Raw genomic sequence first — 25,548 nt, 5'->3', positions numbered from 1 at the left:
TACCCATCACGCAAGGATCTCGAGATTGATCCACACTCTGCCGAGTCCTTGGAGCAAATGGACTGCCCAAGCTGCATTGCCATATACATGGTTCAGTCCGCCAGAGTACAAGCCTCGAGGCGATATAATCGGCTTGATAGGAGTGCTACTCCCAGCCATGGCAGCTGCGAGGGATGGACCGCCGCTTAGTCCCCCACCGCACAAGTATCCGCCGGGACAGGCCCGCCGATGGAGGTATCGTCGCGATAAGGAGCCGCATGTTGATCGTGTTCCTACTAGGCCAAGACTTAAGGCTAATGCGGCTAACCCTTTGATTATCCATGGAAACGTGGAGGACATGCGTGCGATAACTCCGCCGCCCCCGGATGTTGGTGAATATGGCGAGAATGAGGGACCGGACGAGGAAGGACCTGCTTTGGAAATGGATGAGGACGATGACCCCGAGGAGGATATGAATGACATCGACTAGGAGTGATAGTCGTGGAATATTTGTTTTGGCTTCCCCCATGTTTTGGATTGATTGTTGATTTTTCTACCTCATGATTTTTGCTAATCTTTCGTTTTTCTGCATTGATACTAAGACCTCTATGAGGCAACGTTTTTTATTAATATGCCATGGGGAGATATTTTTATTCAATGGATTGCCTTTCGTACATGGTACAAATTATCACTATGTTATCATGCCATCACATCATGCCTCTTGTCGCACCACCATTTTTGAATACCTTATGGCGCCCTGTACTCGCCACTTAAATTGTACGACTGCTTCTTAAGTGCAATTGCCTTGATGATATGGAAACATTCATCTTTTGATAACCTTGACGCAGCCAATTTTTGGTAACAATGTTGATTGGCACTACTCTTTGCAATCCGTCTACGTGACGAACTTTTGATATCTTGTGCTTGGCCATATACTCTAAAACAATTGACCCATGAACCTTGTTATTCAACTATACCACGTGACTATTGTTAGAATCATGGGAATATTTTGTGTTGATAAATCAGAATGCCACCAAGACGCCACAGAGAACAAACTCCTCAAACGGAGGAAGAGGACAGCGTGTCACAACCTATTCCGCATCCTCCACCTCCTCCGCCTCCGCCGCCTCCGGTCGATCGAGAAATCGTGAAGCTATTCTTAGAGCAAAAGCCACATGTGTTTGACGGATTGGGAGAACCGGCCAAGGCTGAATCTTGGATCCGGGCAATAGAGCGCATCTTCGCGATTTTGAGATGCAACGATAGAGAACGCATGAGTTGTGTGACCCATCAGCTGACTGAGGCAGCCGACTTTTGGTGGGATACTAGAACGAAGACTATGCCACGAGACCAAGTAGAGGCGATGACGTGGGAAGGTTTCAAGACGGAAATATACAACAAGTATGTGCCGAAGAGCTATCGGAAAGCAAAGGCAGCGGAATTCCACAATCTGACACAAGGACGCATGACAGTGACCGAGTACGATCGAGCGCTTAACAGCATGACCCGGTATGCCCCCGATCAAGTCGACACCGATGAGAAGCTATCCGACAAGTTCCGTGAGGGACTAAAATCCGAGATAAGAATGTCGTTGGCCAGCCGAGGGAGACTCCCCTACACCGAAGCATTAGCACTTGCGCTAGATATTGAGGCAGCAATGCCTAAGGAGAAAGCTAAGGAGAACACTACTTCGTCTTTACCCCCACCGCACTACTCCAGAGAGAAACGGAAGTGGGATGAGCCTAGAGCTTCGCACGATGGAAAACGGCACCAGTCGAGCTAGCATCGATCCCAGTACGAAGGAGGGCAGCGTACATCTAGCCAGAGAGGAGACTACCGACCTAGGGCACCACAATGCAATGTGTGCTCTAAGTACCATTTCGGAGAATGCCGATATTAGAACGTGATCAAGTGCTACACTTGTGGAGGAAACGGTCACTTTTCTAGGGAGTGTCCAAATAACAAGATAGGATCGGGATCGAGACAGAACGATCAGGGATCCCGTCAATCGGAAAGGGCACCGCCGAATGAATCGGGAGGAAATCGCGACCCATCGTCGCGGCAACAACAACCTCACCGCCCCAGACTTCCTCCCCAAGCTAGAGCATTCGCGCTGGAGCAGAAGAAGCCGAAGAAGGAACAAGAGGAACGTGGGAAAGGAAATTTGACAAGTATGGGCGAAATTCTCAACACCCCCGTTGTTGTGTTGTTTGATACGGGTGCATCGCACTCGTTTATATCTGAATTATGTGTGCGCACTTTGAGCTTGCCTACTAGCGAATCTGAACGTAGAATGATGGTGTCCTCACCAGTAGGAGGAATGATAGAAATATCTAGAACGTGCTCAAACATAGGAATTGTTTTGGGAGGAATTAAGATAGTCGCTCATGACTTGCGAGTCATAAAAATGGAGGATATCGATATAATCTTGGGAATGGACTGGCTGACAATGAACTTTGCGACGATTCGTTGTAAGGAGAGGCAGATATCTCTACAAGCTCCGGGAAGCGAACCCACCATATACCACGGAATCTTGATGAACCGGCGAACCGCCATCATATCCGCGCTTCAAGCGACCGCAATGATGAAAAAAGGGCGAACTGCCTATCTTTTCTACCTCCATGGAGAGGAGAAGAATGAGAAGAAGATGGAAGATGTTGCTGTCGTGCAAGAATTTCCAGACGTTTTTCCAGAAGTGTTACCTGGACCACCGCCAGATCGACAATTGGAGTTCACAATTGACCTTGAACCGGGAGCCGCACCCGTATCAAAGGCACCATATCGAATGGCGCCAAAAGAATTGGAGGAATTAAAGATACAACTCCAGGAACTCATGGACCTAGGTTTCATTAGGCCTAGCGTCTCGCCGTGGGGCGCACCAGTACTTTTCGTGAAGAAGAAGGACGGATCAATGAGGATGTGCATCGATTTTAGGGAGCTAAACAAATTGACCCTAAAGAACAAGTATCCACTACCAAGGATAGATGATTTGTTTGACCAACTGCGAGGAGCAGGAGTCTTTTCAAAGATGGACTTGAGGTCCGGATATCACCAGCTACGAGTACGAAGGGAGGATATACCCAAGACTGCGTTTCGCACAAGATATGGCCACTACGAGTTTGTGGTGATGCCGTTTGGATTGACGAATGCCCCAGCGGTATTCATGGATTTGATGAATCGAATATTCCATCCGTACTTGGATAAATTCGTTTTAGTCTTCATAGATGACGTACTAGTCTACTCTAAGAACGAGAAAGAGCATGAGGAGCACCTACGAATCACGTTGGAGACGTTGAGGACCGAAAAGTTGTACGCCAAATTCAGCAAGTGTGAATTCTGGCTGAAGGAAGTGAATTTTCTAGGACACATTGTGTCGGTAAAAGGAATCCGAGTGGACCCCGCCAAGGTTGAGGCGGTACAACGATGGAAGTCGCCTTCAACACCAAACGAAATTCGGAGTTTCCTAGGATTGGCAGGATACTACCGAAGATTCATTGAGGGATTCTCCAAGATAGCGAGACCAATGACGCAACAACTTAAGAAGGGAGTCAAGGTGAATTGGACCCCAGAGTGTGAAGCAAGCTTTCAACTCTTGAAGGAAAAGTTAATAACCACGCCAGTGTTAGTTGTGCCCGAATCTAGAGTGAATTCCGTAGTCTACACCGACGCTTCGAAGGTTGGATTAGGATGCGTATTGATGCAAAATAATAAAGTGATCGCCTACGCGTCACGACAATTAAGACCACACGAGCTGAACTACCCAACGCACGATTTGGAGTTAGCAGCAGTGGTACATGCCCTAAAGATTTGGAGGCATCATCTCTACGGAGTTAGATGTGAAATCTTTACGGACCACAAGAGCTTAAAGTATTTCTTCGAGCAGAGAGACTTGAATATGCGACAACGAAGATGGCTCGAACTAGTGAAGGACTACAATTGTGGCATTAACTACCACCCCGGCAAAGCAAATGTAGTGGCAGATGCTTTGAGCCGCAGAGATCATTCGCAAATAGCTACTCTTCTAACGGAAGAGGAGAGCTTGATAAGAGAATTTAGCAAAATGCGATTAGAAGTGATAAGAGCACCAGAAACAGTGGAAGAACGAATTGCCACTTTAGTGGTTAAACCAGATCTGAAAACGAGAATCGTTGCAGCGCAACGGATGGATGCGGAACTAGAGGAAATCCGAATTGAAGTGAGAACCGGTGAATCCGGAAAATTTAGTGAGGAGTCCGACAATGCCCTCACCTTTGAAGGAAGGTTGTGCGTGCCAAACAACGAGGAACTTAAGAACGAGATCATGAGCGAAGCTCATGAAACTCCATACACTGCCCACCCTGGAAGCACGAAGATGTACCAAGACTTGAAAAAGTCCTTTTGGTGGAATGGCATGAAGAGAGATATTGCGGCATTTGTAGAACGTTGCTTAGCCTGCCAACAGGTGAAGGCATTACATCAACGACCGCATGGAAAATTACAACCATTGGAGATAACCGAGTGGAAATGGGAGCACATCGCCATGGATTTTGTGACGGCCTTGCCAAAGACCCTAAATGGGAACACCGCAATCTGGGTGATTATAGATCGACTTACCAAGAGTGCGCATTTCATACCGATTCCGGTAACTCATGGATCGAGCAAGCTGGCTCGGATCTACATAAAGGAGATCGTGCGATTGCACGGAGTTCCAATGACAATTACATCCGATCGTGACCCGAAGTTCAAATCGAAATTTTGGATTAGTCTACAGCGCGAGCTTGGAACGCGATTGAATTTTAGCACGGTGTTTCACCTGCAATCCGATGGGCAATCCGAGAGGACGATCCAAACCCTCGAGGATATGTTGAGAGTTGTGATACTCGACCGCGGTGGAAGTTGGGAGACCGTACTACCGCTTATTGAATTTGCTTACAATAACAGCTTCCAAGCAACAATCAACATGGCGCCATATGAAGCCTTATACGGAAGAAAATATAGATCGCCGCTCTACTGGGATGAAGTTGGAGAGCGACGGGTGCTAGGACCCGATGCGGTCGAAGAGATGGTTGAAGTTGTTCGACAAATTCGTGTGAGAATAAAGGAAGCCCAGGACAGACAAAAGTCATACGCTGACGTCCGACGAACTGACTTACAATTTCAAGTTGGCGATAAGGTTTTTCTTAAAGTGTCCCCGTCGAAAGGGATAACACGTTTTGGTGTGAAAGGAAAATTAAAACCACGTTTTATTGGGCCTTACGAAATTCTAGAAGGAATAGGACCCGTAGCCTATCGATTGGCGCTACCGCCAAGTCTTGGAAACGTGCACAACGTCTTTCACGTATCGCAGTTGCGAAAATATGTGTTCGATCCGAAGCACGTGATTCACTACGAAGAAGTCGCGTTGAATTCCGACTTGAGCTACGAAAAGAGACCCCAAATGATCTTGGACCGAAAGGTTCAGAATTTGAGAAATAAATCCATTGCTAGTGTGAAAGTGCTATGGAGGAACCACGAATATGAAGAAGCCACGTGGGAGCTTGAAGACAAGATGAAGGAACTGTACCCGGAACTTTTTCCATGAGGTACCAAATTTCGGGACGAAATTTCTTTTAAGGGTGGTGGAATGTAACGCCCCACTTTTTCAAACCCTAATTTTCGGGTTATAAAATTTTTGCATTAAATGCCTTAAATGCTGATATGTGGATTATTTGATGAGTAATTAATTGCATGGTGTCTTTGTGACCTAATTGCGTATGAGAATTGAGATTGAGTTGAATAGTCAACTTGTTGAAATGTTGACGTGGCTATTGAATAGTCAAAGATGGGAAAAATATGACGTGGCCGTTGAAAGGTCAATGCGTTGAGAAAAAGAAGAGAAAGTGAAGAAATGATTGTTTGGGTGTGAATATTTGATGCGGAGAAATATAATTGTGGGTGAATTATTTTCCTAAGGGATGAGTGAGAATTTAATAGGAGCATTATTTAATCATGTGGAATTATTCGATCCCTCCTATTTTTATTTGGAGAAGAAATCCTATTTTTTCTTGGATTTAATTATTTGGTTGGGAGAATTTTCCAAATTAAATCCAAAGTCCGATTATTCCTTATTTGTTGGTGGGATTTTCGACCCCTATGACTATTGGAGAAGAAATAATATTATTCTTGGATTTAATTATTTGTTTGGGATAATTATCCAAATTAAATCCAAAGTCCAAATACTCTATAATTCCTACATGGAATTTTCGAAAACTCCACCTTTGTTTTTCCATGAGATTTTCGAAAATCTCATATATTGTGGGAGAAGGGATTATTTATTTATTGATCTCTTATTTATTCTATTCCATGAATAAATATAAATATGCTAAAATATCCTACCATATCTTGCCATATCTAAGAAGATCTTGCCATATCCTAATTAAATTAGGATTTGAATTTATTCCTTGTTGGAAGAGGAAAAATACACGCCTATTTTCCTTTTATTGGAGGGGATTTTATTATTTTTCTTGCTCCGTGATATATTATTCTACTCCGTGAAATATTTGAATTTAAATTATAGGCTAATTAAATAGCCTATAATTTTCGAAATCCCCATGCTTCTCAACCAAATTAACGCCAATCTCTACTATATCTCTACCAAATCCTCCAAATCTTGATTTATTTAATTATGGGATATTATTATTTGGCACTCTATAAATATAAGAGAGAGATCAAACCCTAGCACACAAAACCGGCGTCCCACTTCTCCAAAAATTTCGAAACTTCTCTCCCCACTCTCTCCAAAATTTCTTCAAGTTTTCTTCAAGATTTCTTCATCAATTGAGAAGAATTCAAGTTGAAGTTCAAGATTTTATTGAAGAATCAAGGCTATAACTTGTTTCTACCGTTTGTTCTTTTGGAAAAGGTACTTTAATCTTTAATCTCCTCTTCTTCTACCGATTAATCGGTGTTCTTGAGTCCACATGCATTTAGATTGAGTGAAGGGGAAATAAATTGATGAAATTGGGATGCATGGATGTGTGTGTGTGTGCACGCCTCGGGAGGCGTGCACATGTGTTGTGATCGTGTGCGTGTGTTGTGTGTGTGGAACACTCATGCGTGACACGATTTAATGGTGATTTTGGAGTTGTTATTTGAATAAAAATGATATGCTAATCATACATTGATTTTGGATGATGATATTAAAGATTTATCAATGGGAAAAAGGGAAATATGGGAGACATGCATGATTTGAGATCAATGATTGAAACTGATTTGTGATACGCCTAATTTAAAGGTGATACTTCGCGCTCTCAGCGTGATAAACGAGGAGAAGAGAATACTTTCGAGATAAGCCGACGAGGTGGGCTTTCTTTTAAAATAAGGACATTGGCCTAAACTGATATTGATGAGAATGAGATATGTGTTATCATGCCTTGATTTGTTTTGTCGTGCCTATCCCTCGTGGCTATGCCACTATTGATTTAATCGAATTCGGATCCTTGTAGAGCCGCAAACTCTACTTGGGTTAGTGTACACCAATGTTAGACCGAGTGCTGGCGTACGGGTCGGCCGGTCTAGTGACCTGGATTGTGGCCGCATTCCTTGTCATGTAGAATGAGGATATGGTAAACGTCGATGTGAAAAATGGTTGCGCGACCGTGATATTTGAGAAAGAATATATTTTGGTGCCTCAGGTCTTTCTAAAGTTAAAACCCCGATGGACACTTGAAAATGGCATGATAACTATAATTGTGATAAAACTGTTTTCGGCAATGAGCCCACTGAGTATGATTATAAGTACTCAGCCTTGCATGTGTTTTCCCTATGTGCAGGTTGAGCGGTGGCGGCGGTGTTGAGTAGGAAATAATAAGATGATCTGTTGGTACTTAAAGTGTCGTTGTGTCTCCATACATAGCCTCACTTCTCTCTTGATCGCTTCCGCTATATTATGAAAACTTGTGATCTATTGGTTGGGTTAAACTCTGTTATTTCGTGGGAATATTTTGGATATGAAACAGTTGGAATTATTTTGGAAACTTTGATAAGCATTTATTGCGATAGCCTTTTTGATTGGATTCCTTTGCTAGGGCATTATTCTCTTCCTTTTTAATTGTTCATTAAATGCTTTGGTTAAATCCCTTTTTAAATGGAACCCTAGCCTATGACCTTTGATGCATTTAAGTCCGCCTAGTTAACGATCGCCGCATTTATTATACCCTAGATGGGCGGGTTGTTACAATTCGGGTAATTCTTCCACTTCCAATGCATGCAGTCAATGCTGCCAAGCATAACGGGAAAACCGTGGACTGTTTCGTGAAGATGGAGCAACCGTTAACAATCTTCGGTGGTAGGTGCCCAAAGGAATTCCTCACCGAAAGCAGAACGAATGTCGTCGCAAAAACTTTTGAGGCATAGGATTCCAGTTGACTCACCCACATGCAAATACTCGTCGAAGAGGTCAGTCGTTTGCCCAGTAGCAAGTTGTCGGAGGGCACAAGTACACTTCTGCAACGCCGAGAGACTTTGTCGACCGGTTGCGTCTCTACGTGATTGAAAGTATTGAACACAGGCGGACAATGTGTTGACAATACTCATAAACAACCGTTTTGACATGCAATAAGGGCACCAGAAGTAATCTTCCGTAAACCACGGCGTATCGGAAAAATAGTCGGCAACGTGCCTTTCATGGGCTCCCTCCCGGTCACGAGGAATGTAGCGGCGTTTTGATCTAGTTGGTTGAGTGGCGGCGGCGACATCGGCTTCATAAATGGCACGATATTGTTCATAGTATTCTTGTTCTTCATGCTCCGCTTCCGCCGTGATATTGGTGAAATCCATTTTTGAATTTTCAGAGAGGGTTTGAGTGAGAGAGGAAGATGTAGATGATGAATGAGATGTAGTTGAAAATGGATGAGGAATGTGTGTATTTATAGATGATTTTGGGACTAAAAAAATTTAAAATAATTTCAAAAAAATTTCAAAAAAACGGTAATAAACGACTATATTTTTTGGGAATCCGAATTTTTATTTTTTTATTTTTGGTATTATTTTCGATGTTTTTTTTAAAAAAAAGGAAATTACAACGGCATTGCCGTTGACCAATCGCACGGTACCACGTCGCCCTGCTCAGCGGCACGGATGTGCTCTTACTATCGAGCAGCGTCGTGCCGTCGGTGCGAGCAAAGCGGCGGACATGGGTGTGACGCGCCGTCCGCACGGACGCCGTCCTTGCGGACGATCACCGATGGGGATGCTCTAATGAAACAAAATACTAACAAAATAAAATGTTAAAATAGTGTTAGTACATGCAAATATAATTTGTACGCAATATTAATCAAATTATGCCGCGGGTACATTATTCTATTTTGCAAACTTGTTCTAAATCATTAGTTGTTAGTGTCTCTTGTTATTGAATCACAGCATGTGATGATAGGGTGGTTGTCCAAAATCTCTGCCCACTCTAGGAGGCTCCAAATCAATAATAATTGAGCAATCAAACTAATTTAATAGTTATTGCCCCACCAGTATAATGCAACTATGCAAGAGACAAGTGAGATGTCGATGTGATACTTGATCCTTCCCGAATAGAATATTGGAATGAATTAGTTTTGCAACAATATAGACAGTGAAATAGTCCCAATATACTCCATTACTAATTCATGGATCACGTGTAAATAAGTATTAAGAGCCTACCTAAAAAGGCCTAACAAAGGAGATGTTGGTTTATTAATAAAATAGAGAAAATCTGGGAATTTTATTTTAGAAGTAAATTTTCGTAAAAATGGATCGATTTTGTTAGTGCTCCATCATATTTGAACAATTGAATTGGTCATGATTCATTGTATGAATCTTGAAGTCTTAAAATCTTAAAGTCACACAAAATTTTGTAAAACTTGTTTAGTTGTAGTATCTTATTAGTAAAGAATATAGAACAGGAAACGTGGAACTAACTAATTTCATTTGACTCTGCGTAGAGTTAATCTAATGCGACCAAATATACTTACCATAGATTGTTTGTCTATGTTTCGCAGATTGCTTGCTTAGATGGTCATTTTAGCTATAATATCATCATAGTGTTCTGATTTTGTATCGTTGTTGTTTAAAATCTTATACTGAGTTGTTTGCCTATGTATCATATATTGCTTACCTATATATCAAAGATTGCATGTTACGTGATTATTACGTTTTCACTTTAAAAGTGGTGTCATCCTAACAAAGTCCTACAAATAGTTTAGATTTATTTACTAATCCTTGTCCAATATTATAATGCAGGTGTTCGGTGGGCCTTAACTTAAAAGTTCTCGGCCCACGTCTTTTTTAACTTGATAGTATCAGTATCGACATTAGGCTTTATTTTTATTTTTTACTTAAAAAAGGACAGTGAGTGTGAAGAGAAGAGAATAAAAAAATGTAACTCTACGTCTTAATTTATAAAATAATTTAGATGCCAAACACCTAGCTAATTTTATCTTGATTTCTAATCGTATCTACCAAATAAAAATATAGGTTCTCATCTTATTTTTTATTTTGATTCTTATGTTAGTTTTTATCGTAATTTTTATTTTAGTTCTATGATTGTATCTACAATCCTATTGAACAAACCATTAAAATATTATAATAACAAAGGGCTGATCGCAAAATTTAAGATCATTCTCTATATACACATGATGCGGGCTCCGACCCATTTTTATATGGGCCTCCCGCCCTCTATCTGGCCCATTATGAGGCCAGGCTGTGATCCAACTGAAAACAAAATTGGAATTACGAATTCTACAGTTTCTAGTTTATACTGAAATTAACTGCCTAATGCATTTTACCTATTTTTTTTAGGGTTTAAACTAAGAGACTTGCCCCACATAAATTTATGATAAATATGTAGTTCCCTCCTGCATCATATTGTTTTGCATATGCAATTAAATAGTAGTATAATAAAATTGGAGCAACCGAAAATTCAATTTCCAGAAGTAAACTATCGTATAGTGTTGGAAGTCGTTTGGCATGGACGAATATATAAGTATTGTTTGGAATTGAGTAGTGATTTAGAGATGTCTCCAAGTTATAATAACATTGTGACTAATTTACCCTAACATTAAAGTATTAAATAGATATATACCTAATTAAGGAAAATTTAACCAAATTAATTATTCTTATCTAAATGCATATATGTTAATTGGAGATAAACTTAATCATGCAGCTAGAGTAATGAATTTAAAAATTTTTCAATCAAAACCATTTTGTCGTGTAAATTTTTAAAACAAATAATTAAAAAATCAGTAATTTAGATTACCAGTATTAATTAACACACTACATAACTAAATTATTATATTTAATTGTAAAATAATTTGATTACTTAAATAGCATCATATGCTTTTTCAAATAGATTTTACGTTGTGCTATTCTTTCATAACTTATTTTTTTCCTTAAATTTTCTGAAACATTTTGTCAATGTAGTAACAATGAAATCATTCATTTAATAGTATATGAAAAAATATGTAAAAAATTAAACATTTATCTTATTCAGATTGGTTTATATAATAAAATAATATACTATTTTTTTATTATCTTTTCAATTTTTTTGTTATTTTTCTTTGCTTTTAACTAAATTTAATATTTTTTATTTAATTAAGCTAGGGCGTCTAATATTTTAATATAACTATATAGTTTTAAAATATTAAATAGATGAGTTAAGAAAATATAATTAATTTTTATTCAGATTCAAATCTATCGTTTAAAATGTTAAAAATCAAAGAAATTATTAATTTAATACAAAAATAATTGGATGAATCTACTTTTCTCATTTTAGATTATTTTAATATACCACATGTCAACTACTACTAATTGATTAATAATTAAAAGTAATAAGAATCATAAACTCTGCTAATATTATAAGATAGTGCGGAGTATTATTTGTTTAGAGTTAGGAATTCTAATATTTGCAAAAAAAAAGAGAGAGGGAATATTAAATATGTAGCTTTAAAATGTTAAATATATAAGTTAAGAACATGTGTTTATATTTTTAATCGAATTGTAATATTTTTTTAAAAAAATAAAATTTTGGAACGTAAAAAATTAATACTATCAAACTTATGAAAATTTTAAAATCAAAACCACATACTCAATTAGTATTAACACGTTATAGATAAAATTTTACTTTGTTTCATGATATAGTGAATTTAGTTAAAAACTTTAATATTTTATTTTAAAAAAAGAGAAAATATGAATTATAACATTAAAATATTAAAGAATTGTGCAACGAGCTATAAAAAAGAAAATATTAATTATATATATTTAAATATTAAATATAGTTGAGTTAAGAACATACATATAATTTTTTTAATTGAGATTATGCGTAACGTTCCAAAAATTAAGAATTAAGAAACTGAAATTTTGGATAAAAAATTAAAATTAAAATTATGAATTTCTTAAAATCAGAACTGTAAACTTAATGAATACTATATCCTATATTAAATTTTAATTTATAGCATGCTACAGTTATTTGAGCTAAGATAATGGTCCATACAGACATATTTTTAATATTAATTACATATTTTAAAAATATTAATTAGATGAGCTATGACTTATTAGTATGAGATTATTTATTGATCACTGTTAAACATAATCTTTCAAAAATTATAAATTAAAGAAATTATAATTTTGTAAAATAAAGAATTAAACTTAAAATCATAAACACTAGACTCAATTAGCATTCGTACACCATGTATCAAATTTAATTTATTGCATGTTATAGTTAAATATTTTAATATATTTAAAATATGAAATAAATGATATAAGAACATATGATTTTATCGAGGTTCAACTGTAATGGTCCAAGATTTAAGAATTTAAAAAAATCAAAATAAAAAAATAAAAAATTAGAACTAGAGAATTCTTAAAATCAAAACCATATACTCACTTAATTAGTAGTATTAATATATAATATAGCATTATCAAATTTTAATGTGTTGGGTGTTATATTAAAGTGAGCTAAAAACTTTATTATTTTTTAAAGATTATTGTGAATAAAAAGTGATTAAAAGAATAAGTTTATCAATATTGAAGATTATTGTATTATAATTGCAAAGTAATTATTTTTTGTCACATGTTATAGTAACTCTAAGTATTTACAGTTCAAAAATATTAGATAACTAATTATTTATATTTTATAGCGCTAATTATTTGTTAAAAATTATTTAAATTCACATTTATAAAGACTAATTCATTAAGAAGTCTGAAATTATTTGTTTGCTGATAAATCTTATTTTATTTGTAGACAAAATGTACACTAAATATATAAAGCTAATAAAATTAATATTTAAAATTTTAAAGAAATATCTTTAAGTAAATGCATTAAAATGAGCATATATAAAAAAAGTTATCCAATCATGTTTTAAACGATTAGATGATTGTAGCATGTTATTAAATGCATGCATCATCTATGCATAATCAAAATTTATATCCTTAAATAGGTGTATTTAGTAAACAAATTAATGTAGGGGTAATAAAGTACATATATTAAATATAAATTTAATTAAAAATATAATATAATACATACTTACCATTTTAAGCATTATGGCTTGGAGACATTATGTCTCCAGAATATTTTCCTTTGGGATTTTAATAATGTGAATCAACGGAAGATAATGATGTTATTTTCCATCAAGAATCAAGTGCAAGAAGTTATGAGAATAAAATCTTGATTTTATAGTAGTTTTATGATTCTATTTTCGATTTTTTTGGTAAGTCATGTGCCAAATCAGGCTGATTTACTATTTCCCCTAACACAAATCTATTAATTTAATTCCACGTGCTTAATGTCATTTGACAATTAATATATGCGATACAAAATTTCCATTTATATCGACCATAGGAATTTTATTACAAATTTATAATAAATCTATACTACATCTGCAATGAGGTACAAAATTACAGTTAAAAGTTGAAACATAAAATAAATCAACCGAAGCCAGAAATTGATCATAACAATAGTTACAACTACATAGAGCATCCGCTGCGGTATAAAAAAAGCCGTCCGTCCGTCCGTGCCAGCGGCAAGGACGAACTCGTCCGTCGCTGCGAGTCGTCCGTCTGTGCCAGCGGCACGGCGCTGCTTTTAGCTAAGAGCGTGTTCGTGCCGCTGAGCAGCCCTACATGGCACGATTTGATTGGCCAACGGCTTAGCGATTGACAAAATTGATTTTTCTTTTTTTTTAAAAAAAAAAATCAGAAATAATTCAAAATAATATCAAAAATTAAAAAATATATATTTTTGGATTCCCAAAAAATAGAGCTGTTTATGGACGTTTTTTTTTGGATTTTTGTGAATTTTTTTTATCCCAAAATCATTTATAAAATACACACATTCATCATCCACTTTTCACATCAAATTATCTTCTATTCATACTTTTTCATACAAAATCATCTACATCTTCCTCTCTCACTCAAACCTTCTCTAAAAATTCAAAAATGGATTTCACCGATCTCATTGCGGAATCGGAGCGCGAAGAACAAGAATATTATGAACAATATCGTGCCGCCTGTGGAGCCTATGTCGCCGCCAATACCCCCGCCCCTCCTCCTGAACCAACTAGATCAAAACGTCGTTAAATCAATCGTGATCGAGAGGGAGCCCACGAAAGGCTCGTTGCCGACTATTTTTTCGACTATTTTAATTATTTTGTAATTTGTAATAGTATTTCGGGTATTTTTAATGCATTTTAATATTGTGGAAATGTTTTTATTTAAATTGAATAATAAAATGGTGGGACCCTTGAGTTTGTCCTAAGCTAAGAGCACGGATGTGGGTGTTGTGCTCTTAGCTAAGGATAAGGAGTAAAAGTGGTTCCGGGTCCACTTCCGTGCTCTTAGCAAAGAGCACGGATGGGGATGCTCTTAAGCTTGTCTGAATAAACATGGCGTTTTTATCCATATTATAAGTCAAATAAGAACGAATTTTCTTCTGAGTTGAGTAATTTAATATCCCTTTTAAGTTCCCATTAAATGTCCTTTTGTTATTTGGATCACCCCCAATAAATATCTCGTTTTACTTTTACTACATTAAGTATGTGGACCATATATTCCTCTAATTCATTTTACTTATAACTATTACTCCCTCAGTCATATAGAAATAAGTCTATTCATTTTTAACAACATTTTTCCCCTTCTATTTTATTTTGTCATTTATGAGTCCCACAATCTACTACACAATTTAACTATTTTTTTCCTTCTTACTTACTTTACCAATTACGCATTAAAGCTCGTGTAAACCCTAAATAAACTATTTCTATGGGACAGATAGAGTATAAAATAATACTCCTTCCGTCCTGAAGAGTGTGCACTATTTCCTTTTTCGTCCGTCCTCAAAGATTATGAACATTTCAATTTCAGAAATCCTCTTCTCTCTAATGTGGTGAGACTCATTCTGCACTAATGACACTAATGACATGTTTGGTAGGGATAGTAACTCATCTAGCGATGAAATTTTATGAATAAAACTTTCACTTTTTATTATAAATAGTAAGTATATCACATATCCCATTAACTCATTCCACTCACATTTTATTATAAACTTTCACTCACATTTTATTATAAAATTAATATATAAGAGTGAGATTCATATTTTACTAACTTTTTCAACTTAATTATTTATATTTCTTAAAATCGATGCTAGATAATTATTGGAGGACGGATGGAGTGTTAAAATATTGATAGAAACAATTTGTAAGAGCAAAAAGAGTAATAATTTACAGAAAATCAAAACCCACACGTGTTAGTAGGAAACATGTTTTATTAGCAAACTCTCACACGCCCTGACACCGCAATCATTCTCATTTCTCTCCCTTCACAACCCTCTCCTCCCTACTTTTTTCCCCCACACTGAACCCAAAGGAAACGGTGAAATTCAATCTGGGTTTCACAAATTATGGCTGGAAGAAGAAGAAAAAAGATGAAGTTGTGAGTTTATTTCTACTTTCTTCAATTGTCGACTCATTATCTGAATCATATACTTGTAATCACGCTTCACGTCAATGAAATTTGTGTTTTTGATTGTCGTAATTGGTGGGTTTTGGGCTGAATTGACAATTGAGTATGCACCAGCTGTTTGAATTTTGTTGACTATTTTCAATTGAATGAATTGGGCTTATAGAGTTCAATGCTTGCCCATTCCTTGTATTGTGTTAGCAGATTTGATTTTCTGAAGGGAATGAGATTTGGGCAATTCGTTATTTCAGCAATTTATGGAAATTTGGTTACTGTACCAAATTGAGGTCTGAGTAGGGTTCTATTGAATTAAACAATATTGTAAAAACCATATCCCAAATGCAGATTGGGATTCTGAATTCTGAATAAATATCGTTTTTTTCGCGCTGAATTCATACGTATGGGCTTCATCGACAGTGTAAGATATTCGTGGTACGTAATGTTTGAAATTGTAGTCCACCATCCATCCTGATGGCCTTTGGTTTAATGTTCTATCTTCCATCTGCTCCTGATTTTGTTGTTCTCCAAAAAAGTTGAGATTTTTGTTGTTACGAAAAAATAAGTTGTCGGTGATGGCTGGCTTTTGAAGATCATCAGCCTTTCCTAATGGCGAAAGTGATAGCCATGTGAGAATCAGGGGTGCAATGTGTTTCTCTTCCTATGTGACTGCAAATTCTCGGTGATGGGTCCAGCATGTTTCTCTAATCTGTCGATAGATCAATCAACATGTGCACCCTTTTAGACTACTTAATAGCATTACAATTTGCAACTTCTTTAATCTCATCAGTCATTTTAGCATTCCAAAGGGCATTGTTTCTTACAATTCCTTTTCGAATCGTACTACAGAGGCGATCTTCTAATTGTGCACTTTTGCTCTTGCTTGCATACTTAGATGTCGTAATATATCCTATTTAACTAGCTTGGTAGTGCTTACAATGATTTGAATGTACCGTATGGAATTTCACGTGTAGGTTGTCTGAAGCAATCGGAGACAACAGAGGAGTTTCGAAAGTACAGCAAGACGAGAAACTAACACAATCGCAGCTCCCAACAGAGCTTTTGGAAGGTATTCTCTCTCAGTTAAGCTTGAGGGACAATATCCGGGCTTCTGCTGTTTGCAGAGAATGGTTAGCTGTTGCTGTATCTGTTAGAATGGCTAATAAGCCTCCATGGCTTATGTTCTTCCCGAAATTCGGTGACCTGTATGAATTCTATGACCCTTCTCAGCGCAAAACGTATTGGCTTGAGTTGCCGGAGCTAGATGGCTCTAGGATTTGCTATGCCAAGGATGGTTGGTTGCTGCTATACAATCCTAGAACGCTGTCTGTATTCTTCTGTTGCCCTTACACGAGGGAGTTGATCAATTTGCCTAGTCTAGAATTGATGTACCAGATAGTTGCTTTCTCCGCTGCTCCAACATCTCCTAGCTGCATCCTTTTCACAGTTAAGCATGTGAGCCCCACAGTTGTTGCAGTTAGCACGTGTCGTCCAGGGGAAACCGAATGGACCACTGTGAACTACCAAAACCGTCTACCGTTTGTTAGCAGCATTTGGAATAAGCTAGTTTACTGCCAGGGTCTTTTCTACTGCTTGAGTCTCACCGGCTGGCTGGGGGTTTATGATCCCGAAAAAAGCACTTGGGCCGTTCATTCTGTACCACCGCCTAAATGCCCAGAGAATTTCTTTGTGAAAAATTGGTGGAAAGGAAAATTTATGGCAGAGCATAATGGAGATATTTTTGTGATTTACACTTGCTCTGCAATAAACCCTGTGATTTATAAGTTGGACCAGACAAATAAAGTATGGGTGGAGATGCAAACTTTGGGAGGCATGGCACTCTTTGCTAACTTTCTGTCTTCCCATGCTAGGACAAATCTTCTTGGGACAATGAGAAACAATGTCTACTTCTCAAAGGTTCGATTTTATGGGAAACGCTGTGTTTCATATTCACTCGACAATGGGAGGTACTATCCGCGGAAGCAGCGTTACGATTGGGGGGAACAGGATCCCTTTGAGAGTGTTTGGATCGAACCACCTGAAGACCTCACAACATTTCTTTAAAGGTAGCCATTAGAGTGACCAAAGTAAGTTCACTTGTTTGCTATCTAAATGTTTGAATAGTTATCCCTCACGAACCTCGCGTCTATCTTAATATCCTTTAATTTCATTCCATAATGTAGTAACTATATGTAGACTATAGCTTGACTTTTGGAACAATGCTGTAATACATGATTGTGACATCAGAGAATCACTCATCGTTTTCTTCATTTTGTTTCCGTTGCACCATCATCAACTCACATGAGCTATTCTCCATGTTTTACATAAATTTGTTGTGCTTGTTATTGTTATTTATATCATGTTGAGTTCTTTGTCTTCTAGCACAACAGAATGGAATGAGTATTTATGTATTCAAATTCCGAATTGATGTTATTTTATCGATGCTTCTAAAAGAAACCAAATTAGGTTATGGCCATGTTGGAATGCAGATACGATAGCAATGCAATCACAAACATATCAGCAGCGAGCTTTGAGATCCTCAAGATTTCTACTGACATGGTTTTCCGATTGTTATATTTGATTATCCAAAATCAAGGAACGAGCATTGGTTGGATTGTCGGATCAACAGAAGCAAATACCACAAGAAGGCATAAAAGGCTCAAATTCAGATACCAAAAATTCAGAGCATATGGTAACAAATTCAACAACTGTCCTACTTGTGAGTGGATTCATTCATCCCCAGCTTAGATGAACAAAGTGTTTGAAATCTCCATTTGCAAGTTGACAAATAGTATTGTAGCCTGATACATCTGCAGAAACAAAACAGAGTTGTTATTGTTTAATCACAATCCAATCAATGCTAAAACAAAATCTTTCCCCATAGATCACAAATTGCTAATCTAAAAAGCTTATTTTCAAATTGGGCGAAAATGACACTGTAATTTTGACTCTTAATCACCCTCAACCGTTGAAGCAACGGTTAACTTCAAAATCACCTTAATTAACTTGAAAACTAAGAGAACAAAACACAAATTCAACAGCAAACGACTACGAACGCACAATAAAACATACCAAAATTATCTCCAAAATTGGTCCAGATCTCGGCCTGAATAGTGCGGTTACTGTCAGCGAAGCCGATAACCTCAACAAAAGTGGTGAGGGGGCTAATAGGATGCCCCTTGACGACCAGTTCCTGCTCGTCGGTGGATTTTCCGGTTATTGAACCGACGTCGTTTCTGAGCACTTGGATCACCGCGCGCACTCTCCGGCCTACATGCATCCGCAGCAACTCGGCGTTAACAAAAGCCGCGGGATTCGATGTATCCATTTCTTCTAAAAAAAAGTAAATAAATTCAAATACGCTATCGAGAAATCTGGAAAGAGATTGCTGCTAGGGCTTCAGATGTAGATTAATCGACAATGAGATGTGAATTTTGCTTGAATTGAATTAGGGATTTATATTGATTAAATTTGGTGCCCAAATTGTACAAGGAATGGCGCCAAATATTCCCGCCTTTATGGCCGATATTTAGAGTACTCTCTCCGTCCCACTCAAGATGACCACATTCTTGAGTGATAAATACTTAGTTTGTGATAAAGTAGAGGAAAAAAGTGATTTAATTTTTTAATGAGGAGAGAGGAGGGATTGATTTAATTCCAAATATAAAAAGTGGAAATCTTGAATGCGACAAACTAAAAAGCAAAGGTGGACATTTTAAAAGGGATGGATGGAGTAGTAATCTAATTTTCTCTATATCCTTATTGCTCATAATTTTTTACTATTTGGAATAATTGAATTAGCTTTCATTTTACTCCATTCGTCCCATTTATAGTTTCGATTTTAACTTTATATGAGTGTTAAAAAAATACTATGAAGAAACGAGCAAAAAATTAGTACGTGAATCTCCCTTTTGTATAGTTTTATGGAATAATAAAATATGAGTGTATTAACTTAATAGAGTCTGAGATCTACAACCTAAAATGAAAAAAGAATAAGTAGAATTTCAATGGTGGATATTCTGAAATACTCCCTTCGTCCCATAAAAATTGGCCATATTTCCTTTTTCCGTCTGTCCCATACAAATAATCACATATCAATTTATGTTAACATTTTTCTCCTTTTTCTTTATTTTTTCATTTATAGGGCCACTATCTACTACACAATTTCAACTACTTTTTTTTTCTCTCTTACTTTACCAAATTATGTATTAAAACTCATGTCAACCCTAAAGGGTCAATTTCATTAGAACGGAGGAAGTAATAAATTGGGATATTCAGAAGGAAAAACGTGTAATTTTGTTACTAGATTTTTCCCTCTTCTCTGAAGTTTTTTTTTTTTTTTTTTTTTTTTTTCCAATATATATTAATTCTTGATACTCTGTTGTGATGAACTGATATTAGGGAATGAGGCAATATGCTAGCCAATTTGTTGGGAAAGAAAAAACACTCTTCCTTGCGAGGAGGTTTTCTTCAATCCCTCCGTCTCTCTATAGCTAAGTCGTATTCCTTTTCGGATTATCCTATTGTAACCTAGTCATTTCTTTTTTGGCAAAAAGTACTTTATTCTCTCTTTTACTTTACACTTTCTTCATCTCTCTACCTTTCTACTTTTTACTTTATTCTCCTTTTACTTAACTCATTTAAAACAATTTTTCTTAAATCTTTTGCCGAAAAGAAATGAGTCTACATAGGGACGAAGGAAATATTAAATTTGTACCTAAAATAAATCTATAATCACATATAATTAGCTACAAGGAATTATTTAAGGGACATAAAAAAATGTGATTTTTATTCATGAATAATTTTTATAAAGTATTTGTAAATATAAACTCATATGCCTTTCTAGCTCGATTTTCCTTCATTGCACACTCAATATCAAAATGACAAAAAAAAAAAAAAAATCAATCTATGTCACTTCATAGCAGGTGGGGAATATATGAATAGACAAAGATGACCTTAAGATTAGAGGGCGTTTTCATCAAAAAAAATATATAAATAGATGAAAAATGATCTCATACATGAATAATGTAAATACTAGAGAATAACCATGCTAATTTTTTGCTAGGAATAGGAGCGAAGCAAGAAATATATAGGGAGAGGGGCAAATTTATAGATGAGGAAATTTTAAAAATTTGAGGAGGAGTATTTAGTGAGAAATAGAAGAAATATATAATAAAAATATACAATATATACATGGATATGAAAATATGAGGTGGGCCTCTTTCTATAAGTGTAGATCCGTCCCTGGCTAGGAGCTACAATTTGGAAACTCATATCCTAAAGACTAAACATGTAGTAGTTACTCTTTTTATAAAAGTAAAAGATAAAAGATTTTAACTAATTACGCTGTATTTCATACTCCCTTCACCCTTCATCCCAAAATAGATACTCCCTCCGTTCGCCATTAGGAATTTCATTCATGGGCAGCACGAGTTTTAAGAAATGTTAAGAAAAGTGGGTGGAAAAAAGTTAGTGGAACTGGGTCTCACTTATATATGTTAATTTTAAATAAAATGTGAGTGAAATGAGTTAGTAGAAGGTGGGACCCTATTACCATTTACAGTAAAAGTGAACCGGGACTCCTATTCGCGGATGGACTAAAATGGAAAAACGAGACTCCTATTCGCGGACAGAGGGAGTATCAAACATTTTTCTTAGTTTGTCCATAAAAGAGATCTCATTTCATTTTTTAGAAAATATTACCTCTCTTATTTATATAATATAAAAATATTTTTTCTTCCTCCACTTATCATACAAAACAACATCTCTTAAAATCTTATGGTATCACCCAAATATGACATCTACCTCGGGATAAAGGGAGTACTACTACATTTGTCATTTTCCCGTTGAAATGCTAGCATTCTTTTGGACTTTAATGGGACTTTAAATTTTCCGCTTTAGTATTATTAATTTATTAATTTATTTGTGAGGTTAATTTTTTTTAAATATATATTGTATTATTAATAAAAATTAAAATGCTTTTTTTGTGGTAAATATTTCAAATTTGGTTTATATATATGGAATGAAACAAATCAAAATTCATTCCCATATCAAAACTAGCCATTAGATTAGGGTAATCATCCACTTAGATTATGTCATGTAACATATTTATTAATTAATTTTAGGCAAAACACATCCTTAAATCCTTGTACTTTGATTGTTTATTTCAATAGATCCTTATACAATTTTTTTGTTTTAATAAGTCCTTGTACTTTTATATTTGATATATTCAAATCCTTATTTAACGAAACCGTTAACTTTTCCGTTATAAAATGACACATCATATATTAATTATTTAAAATATTCCACCTAATATCCAAAAATATAACATAACATAAAGAAAGAGGTAAAACAAGAGGAGTAGCACGCCGGCCTAGTGGTTAGAAGGAGCGGAGTTCACGGCGTCGCGGACTCTCCGAGCTGCTGACGCTAGGTATCCGATTAAACTCGACCGGCGGCGGTGGCGGAGGCATTAATTGACGGATGATTTTCTTGGCGGAGTGAAAGGCGAGGGGTTTTGGGGGTCGAGGCGATGGAGGAGGCACCAGTTGACGATCGTGGATCTGAGGGCGAGATTGGGGATGATGGTGGAGAAATCTGTGGCGGTGCCGGTGAGAGTGGAGTGGAAGGAGAAGGAGACGCAGCTGCGCTCGAATGTGTGGCCGGAGGAGACGATTACAGGATCCGCCATGAGAGCGCCGGAGAGAGGGCAGAGGAACTCGGCCGGAATTTGGACCTGCTTGAGCGCAGCGATGAGGAGGATTTGTGGAAGGAGATTTTCCAGCGCTGCTTGCCGCTCCCCATTGCTACAAAAAAATGGCGCTAACGGAGTGGGAGATTAATGCAGAGAGAGATTGAGGGAGATGGATGAAAAAGTGATCGAATTATTGTTTTACCACTTTTTTTTATATTTTCCAACTAGGATATTAGGTGGAATATTTTAAATAATTATGATATGTCATATTTTTAACGGAAAAGTTAACGGTTCCGTTAAATAAGATTTGAATATATCAAATATAAAAGTACAAGGACTTATTAAAACAGAAAAATTGTATAAGGATCTACTGAAATAAACAATCAAAGTACAAGGACTTAAGGATGTGTTTTGCCTTAATTTTATGGTATGGAGGTAAATTAGGGAATCAAATAATTAATTAAAAAGAAAATTTCCAACGCTGTTATTTGTTCTTCGCACAATGAGCCCATAAATTTGTGACATTATATTTGAAGGAGTGATTGGTTAGATTTTGATACGTCACATTCCTATTACAGAAATTAAACAATAAATTTTGTCTTTAAAATGAGGATTTGAATGTATCCAATAGAAGATATGAAGGTGAATTTATGGATTAGCAAATATGAGAAAGCACGAAAAGAGAAGATTTACGAAAAAAACATTAATCTAAATTGATTTCTGTATGATTGTCTTGGTTACGGTGAAAACTGCGCCTGCGACAGTTTTCTCTCTGATTTTCTTGGTTACGGCGAAAACTGCGCCGGCAACAGCTACGACGATCCCAGAAACGATGATCGCCTTTTTAAAGCTACGCAGTGCATCCTTCCTTTCCCGCTCTTTCCTTGCAGCAGCCGCTTCTTTCTTCACAAACATATACTCGTATTATATAAATAAGACGAGTTTTGTAGTGTGAATATGATTTGATTACCTCGACGGCGGAGGAGACGGAATCAACCTCGAATTCCTTGTTGCTGCCCGGATGCAACTCTTTCTCCAATTCGACTGCCGGAAATGCTTCCCCGGAGCTTGTCATTCTGTTTAATTTGTTGCTTTCAGTTACTATTAAATTGGGGAGGGATATATCATATGTATGCCTGCTTTTCAACTAACAAATCCAGGAAATGTGAATCTCGCATTGTTTGCCATTCAATTTCCCTTTTAAATAGCTATCTCTAACTAACTATGATGATGGATATGATTAATTTCTCTCATTTCAATCTTATGGTATCACAATATACCATTTATGTATGGTATTAGCTAACTTTAATTTTGGAATGACATAGATTTTAATAAAAAATTGATAAAATAAGAGCATGAAGCAGAAAAAATGAATAAAATATGTGAGATCGCAATTGCTAATGTAAGAAAGAGGTAAAGAGTAAAAGTAGTTAAATGATTGTTAGTAGAACATGAGTCATATCTCATTAGAGAGAAGAAAATTTCTAATTTAGAATGTGAATATTTCTGTGAGACGTTATGGGATGGAGGGATTAAGAAAAAATGAGAAAAAGTTGATAAAATAGAGTTAAATAAATAAATTTATCATTTATCGACATATACTTGTTTTATAAAATATGTGAACAACACCACGTAAACATTAAGTTCAATACATCCATAAAATTTTATCTAGATTATTCCATCTGTTCCCCATTAATTGTCCACTTTTGTCATTTTCGTCCGTCCCCTATTAATTGTTCAGTTTTACTTTTACCATAAATGGTATGTAGGCCTCACATTCTACTAACTTATTCCATTCACACTTTATTATAAAAAGAATAAATAAAAGTAGTTCCATATTCCAACTTTTTAACTCACTTTTTTTTCACATTTCTTAAAACCCGTACAAGAACCAAAGTAAATAATTAATGGGAGACGGATGGAGTAGTATGGATAATCAAAAAAAAATATCATTTTATAATTTGATATATTGAATCTTGCATCGTTATTGGGCATTGATAAGATTGTTATATTTTAGTTTTGATTAGATGGTTGATGTATTTATTGTCAAGTTTAATAACTTACTGTCTATTTTTTTTTTGTCAATCATTCATGTACTAATTGGTTATATGACTGAGTTTGTTGTTAGGTATAAAGAAATAGGTTAAAGGGGAAAAGAAAATGGTGAAAACATGAAACAGGGATGAGATCAATCCCATCAAGCGAGCAGGTGACCACAATTCGTGTCCAAGCGGCCCCCGGGTGAAAGTCAGCAGAAAACGTCCCCATCTAGAGACGCTACCCAGACCGAGTAGGGTCATTCATAACCCTACCCGGCCCGACCGGGTGAAACATGCTGAGAAGTTAAAATTTGCCCTATTTTTGGGGTTTTCAAATCCTACTCATATTTGGAAACTTAGGGCACTATATATACTCCTTCCGTCCCACAAAAGATGTCACACTTGTGGGACTGAAGATGTCTAATAGAGTGATGCGTGCGGTTTGTGATATCACTCAATCTAACAGGTCCAGATGATTCGACTAGACTTAGAGGCTAGAAGATCATGAAACTATCGGACAAGGGTCGTTGGATGCACTTTATTTCTTCAAAACCTCAACCCACTATACTACAACTTAGCACATGGAAGTAAAGGATCGATCCCACGAGGACGAATATGTTACGAAACTGCATTTGAGGATGTTTTGGTAAAAGGGGGCTGGCTGCTGCCACGCAATTTTTATGGGTCGAGAACTTAAAACTACTGGGTCTGAGAAATGAGAACGTACGGAACATGCATGACTTAGAGAAACGAAATATTTTGAAGTGGGGACAAGTTTCCTTAAACTACCGGGGTCTGGAAAAGCATGCAGAAAAGTAAAAAGACAATGCAGATAGTACTGACAGGGTCTGGGGGATATGCAGAAAAAGCAAAGTACATATGCAGAAAGTACTGACAAAAGCA

At 36.5% G+C, this 25,548-nt stretch overlaps 3 protein-coding genes and 1 pseudogene across 3 annotated transcripts; 2 read left to right on the top strand and 2 right to left on the bottom strand.

Annotated features, from left to right (window-relative positions):
- Positions 1 to 1,006: 1,006 nt before the first annotated feature.
- On the top strand, positions 1,007 to 8,352 carry LOC148923203 (uncharacterized; annotated as a pseudogene).
- A 7,382-nt stretch (positions 8,353 to 15,734) lies between these two features.
- On the top strand, positions 15,735 to 18,182 carry LOC125207448 (F-box/kelch-repeat protein At1g57790-like). Its single transcript, XM_048106798.2, has 2 exons — positions 15,735 to 15,888; positions 16,887 to 18,182. Exons 1-2 carry the CDS (start codon positions 15,857 to 15,859, stop codon positions 17,974 to 17,976), a joined length of 1,122 nt encoding a protein of 373 aa, XP_047962755.1. The 5' UTR covers positions 15,735 to 15,856; the 3' UTR covers positions 17,977 to 18,182.
- A 321-nt stretch (positions 18,183 to 18,503) lies between these two features.
- On the bottom strand, positions 18,504 to 19,348 carry LOC125207449 (replication protein A 14 kDa subunit B-like). Its single transcript, XM_048106799.2, has 2 exons — positions 18,985 to 19,348; positions 18,504 to 18,722 (listed from the first exon to the last, which is right to left on the bottom strand). Exons 1-2 carry the CDS (start codon positions 19,238 to 19,240, stop codon positions 18,646 to 18,648), a joined length of 333 nt encoding a protein of 110 aa, XP_047962756.1. The 5' UTR covers positions 19,241 to 19,348; the 3' UTR covers positions 18,504 to 18,645.
- Positions 19,349 to 23,187: 3,839 nt separating this feature from the next.
- LOC125204107 (uncharacterized) lies at positions 23,188 to 23,728 on the bottom strand. The gene is made up of 2 exons (XM_089060042.1): positions 23,546 to 23,728; positions 23,188 to 23,502 (listed from the first exon to the last, which is right to left on the bottom strand). Exons 1-2 carry the CDS (start codon positions 23,679 to 23,681, stop codon positions 23,315 to 23,317), a joined length of 324 nt encoding a protein of 107 aa, XP_088916168.1. The 5' UTR covers positions 23,682 to 23,728; the 3' UTR covers positions 23,188 to 23,314.
- Between the last annotated feature and the right edge of the window lie 1,820 nt (positions 23,729 to 25,548).

The sequence above is a fragment of the Salvia hispanica genome, chromosome 6 (genome assembly GCF_029641045.1).
Source record: "Salvia hispanica isolate PSC_SH4W2 chromosome 6, Shi_PSC_v1, whole genome shotgun sequence".
Lineage (NCBI taxonomy): Eukaryota > Viridiplantae > Streptophyta > Magnoliopsida > Lamiales > Lamiaceae > Salvia > Salvia hispanica.
The sequence above is the reverse complement of the archived record's forward strand: the minus strand, read 5'-3'. Positions and strand labels throughout refer to the sequence as shown.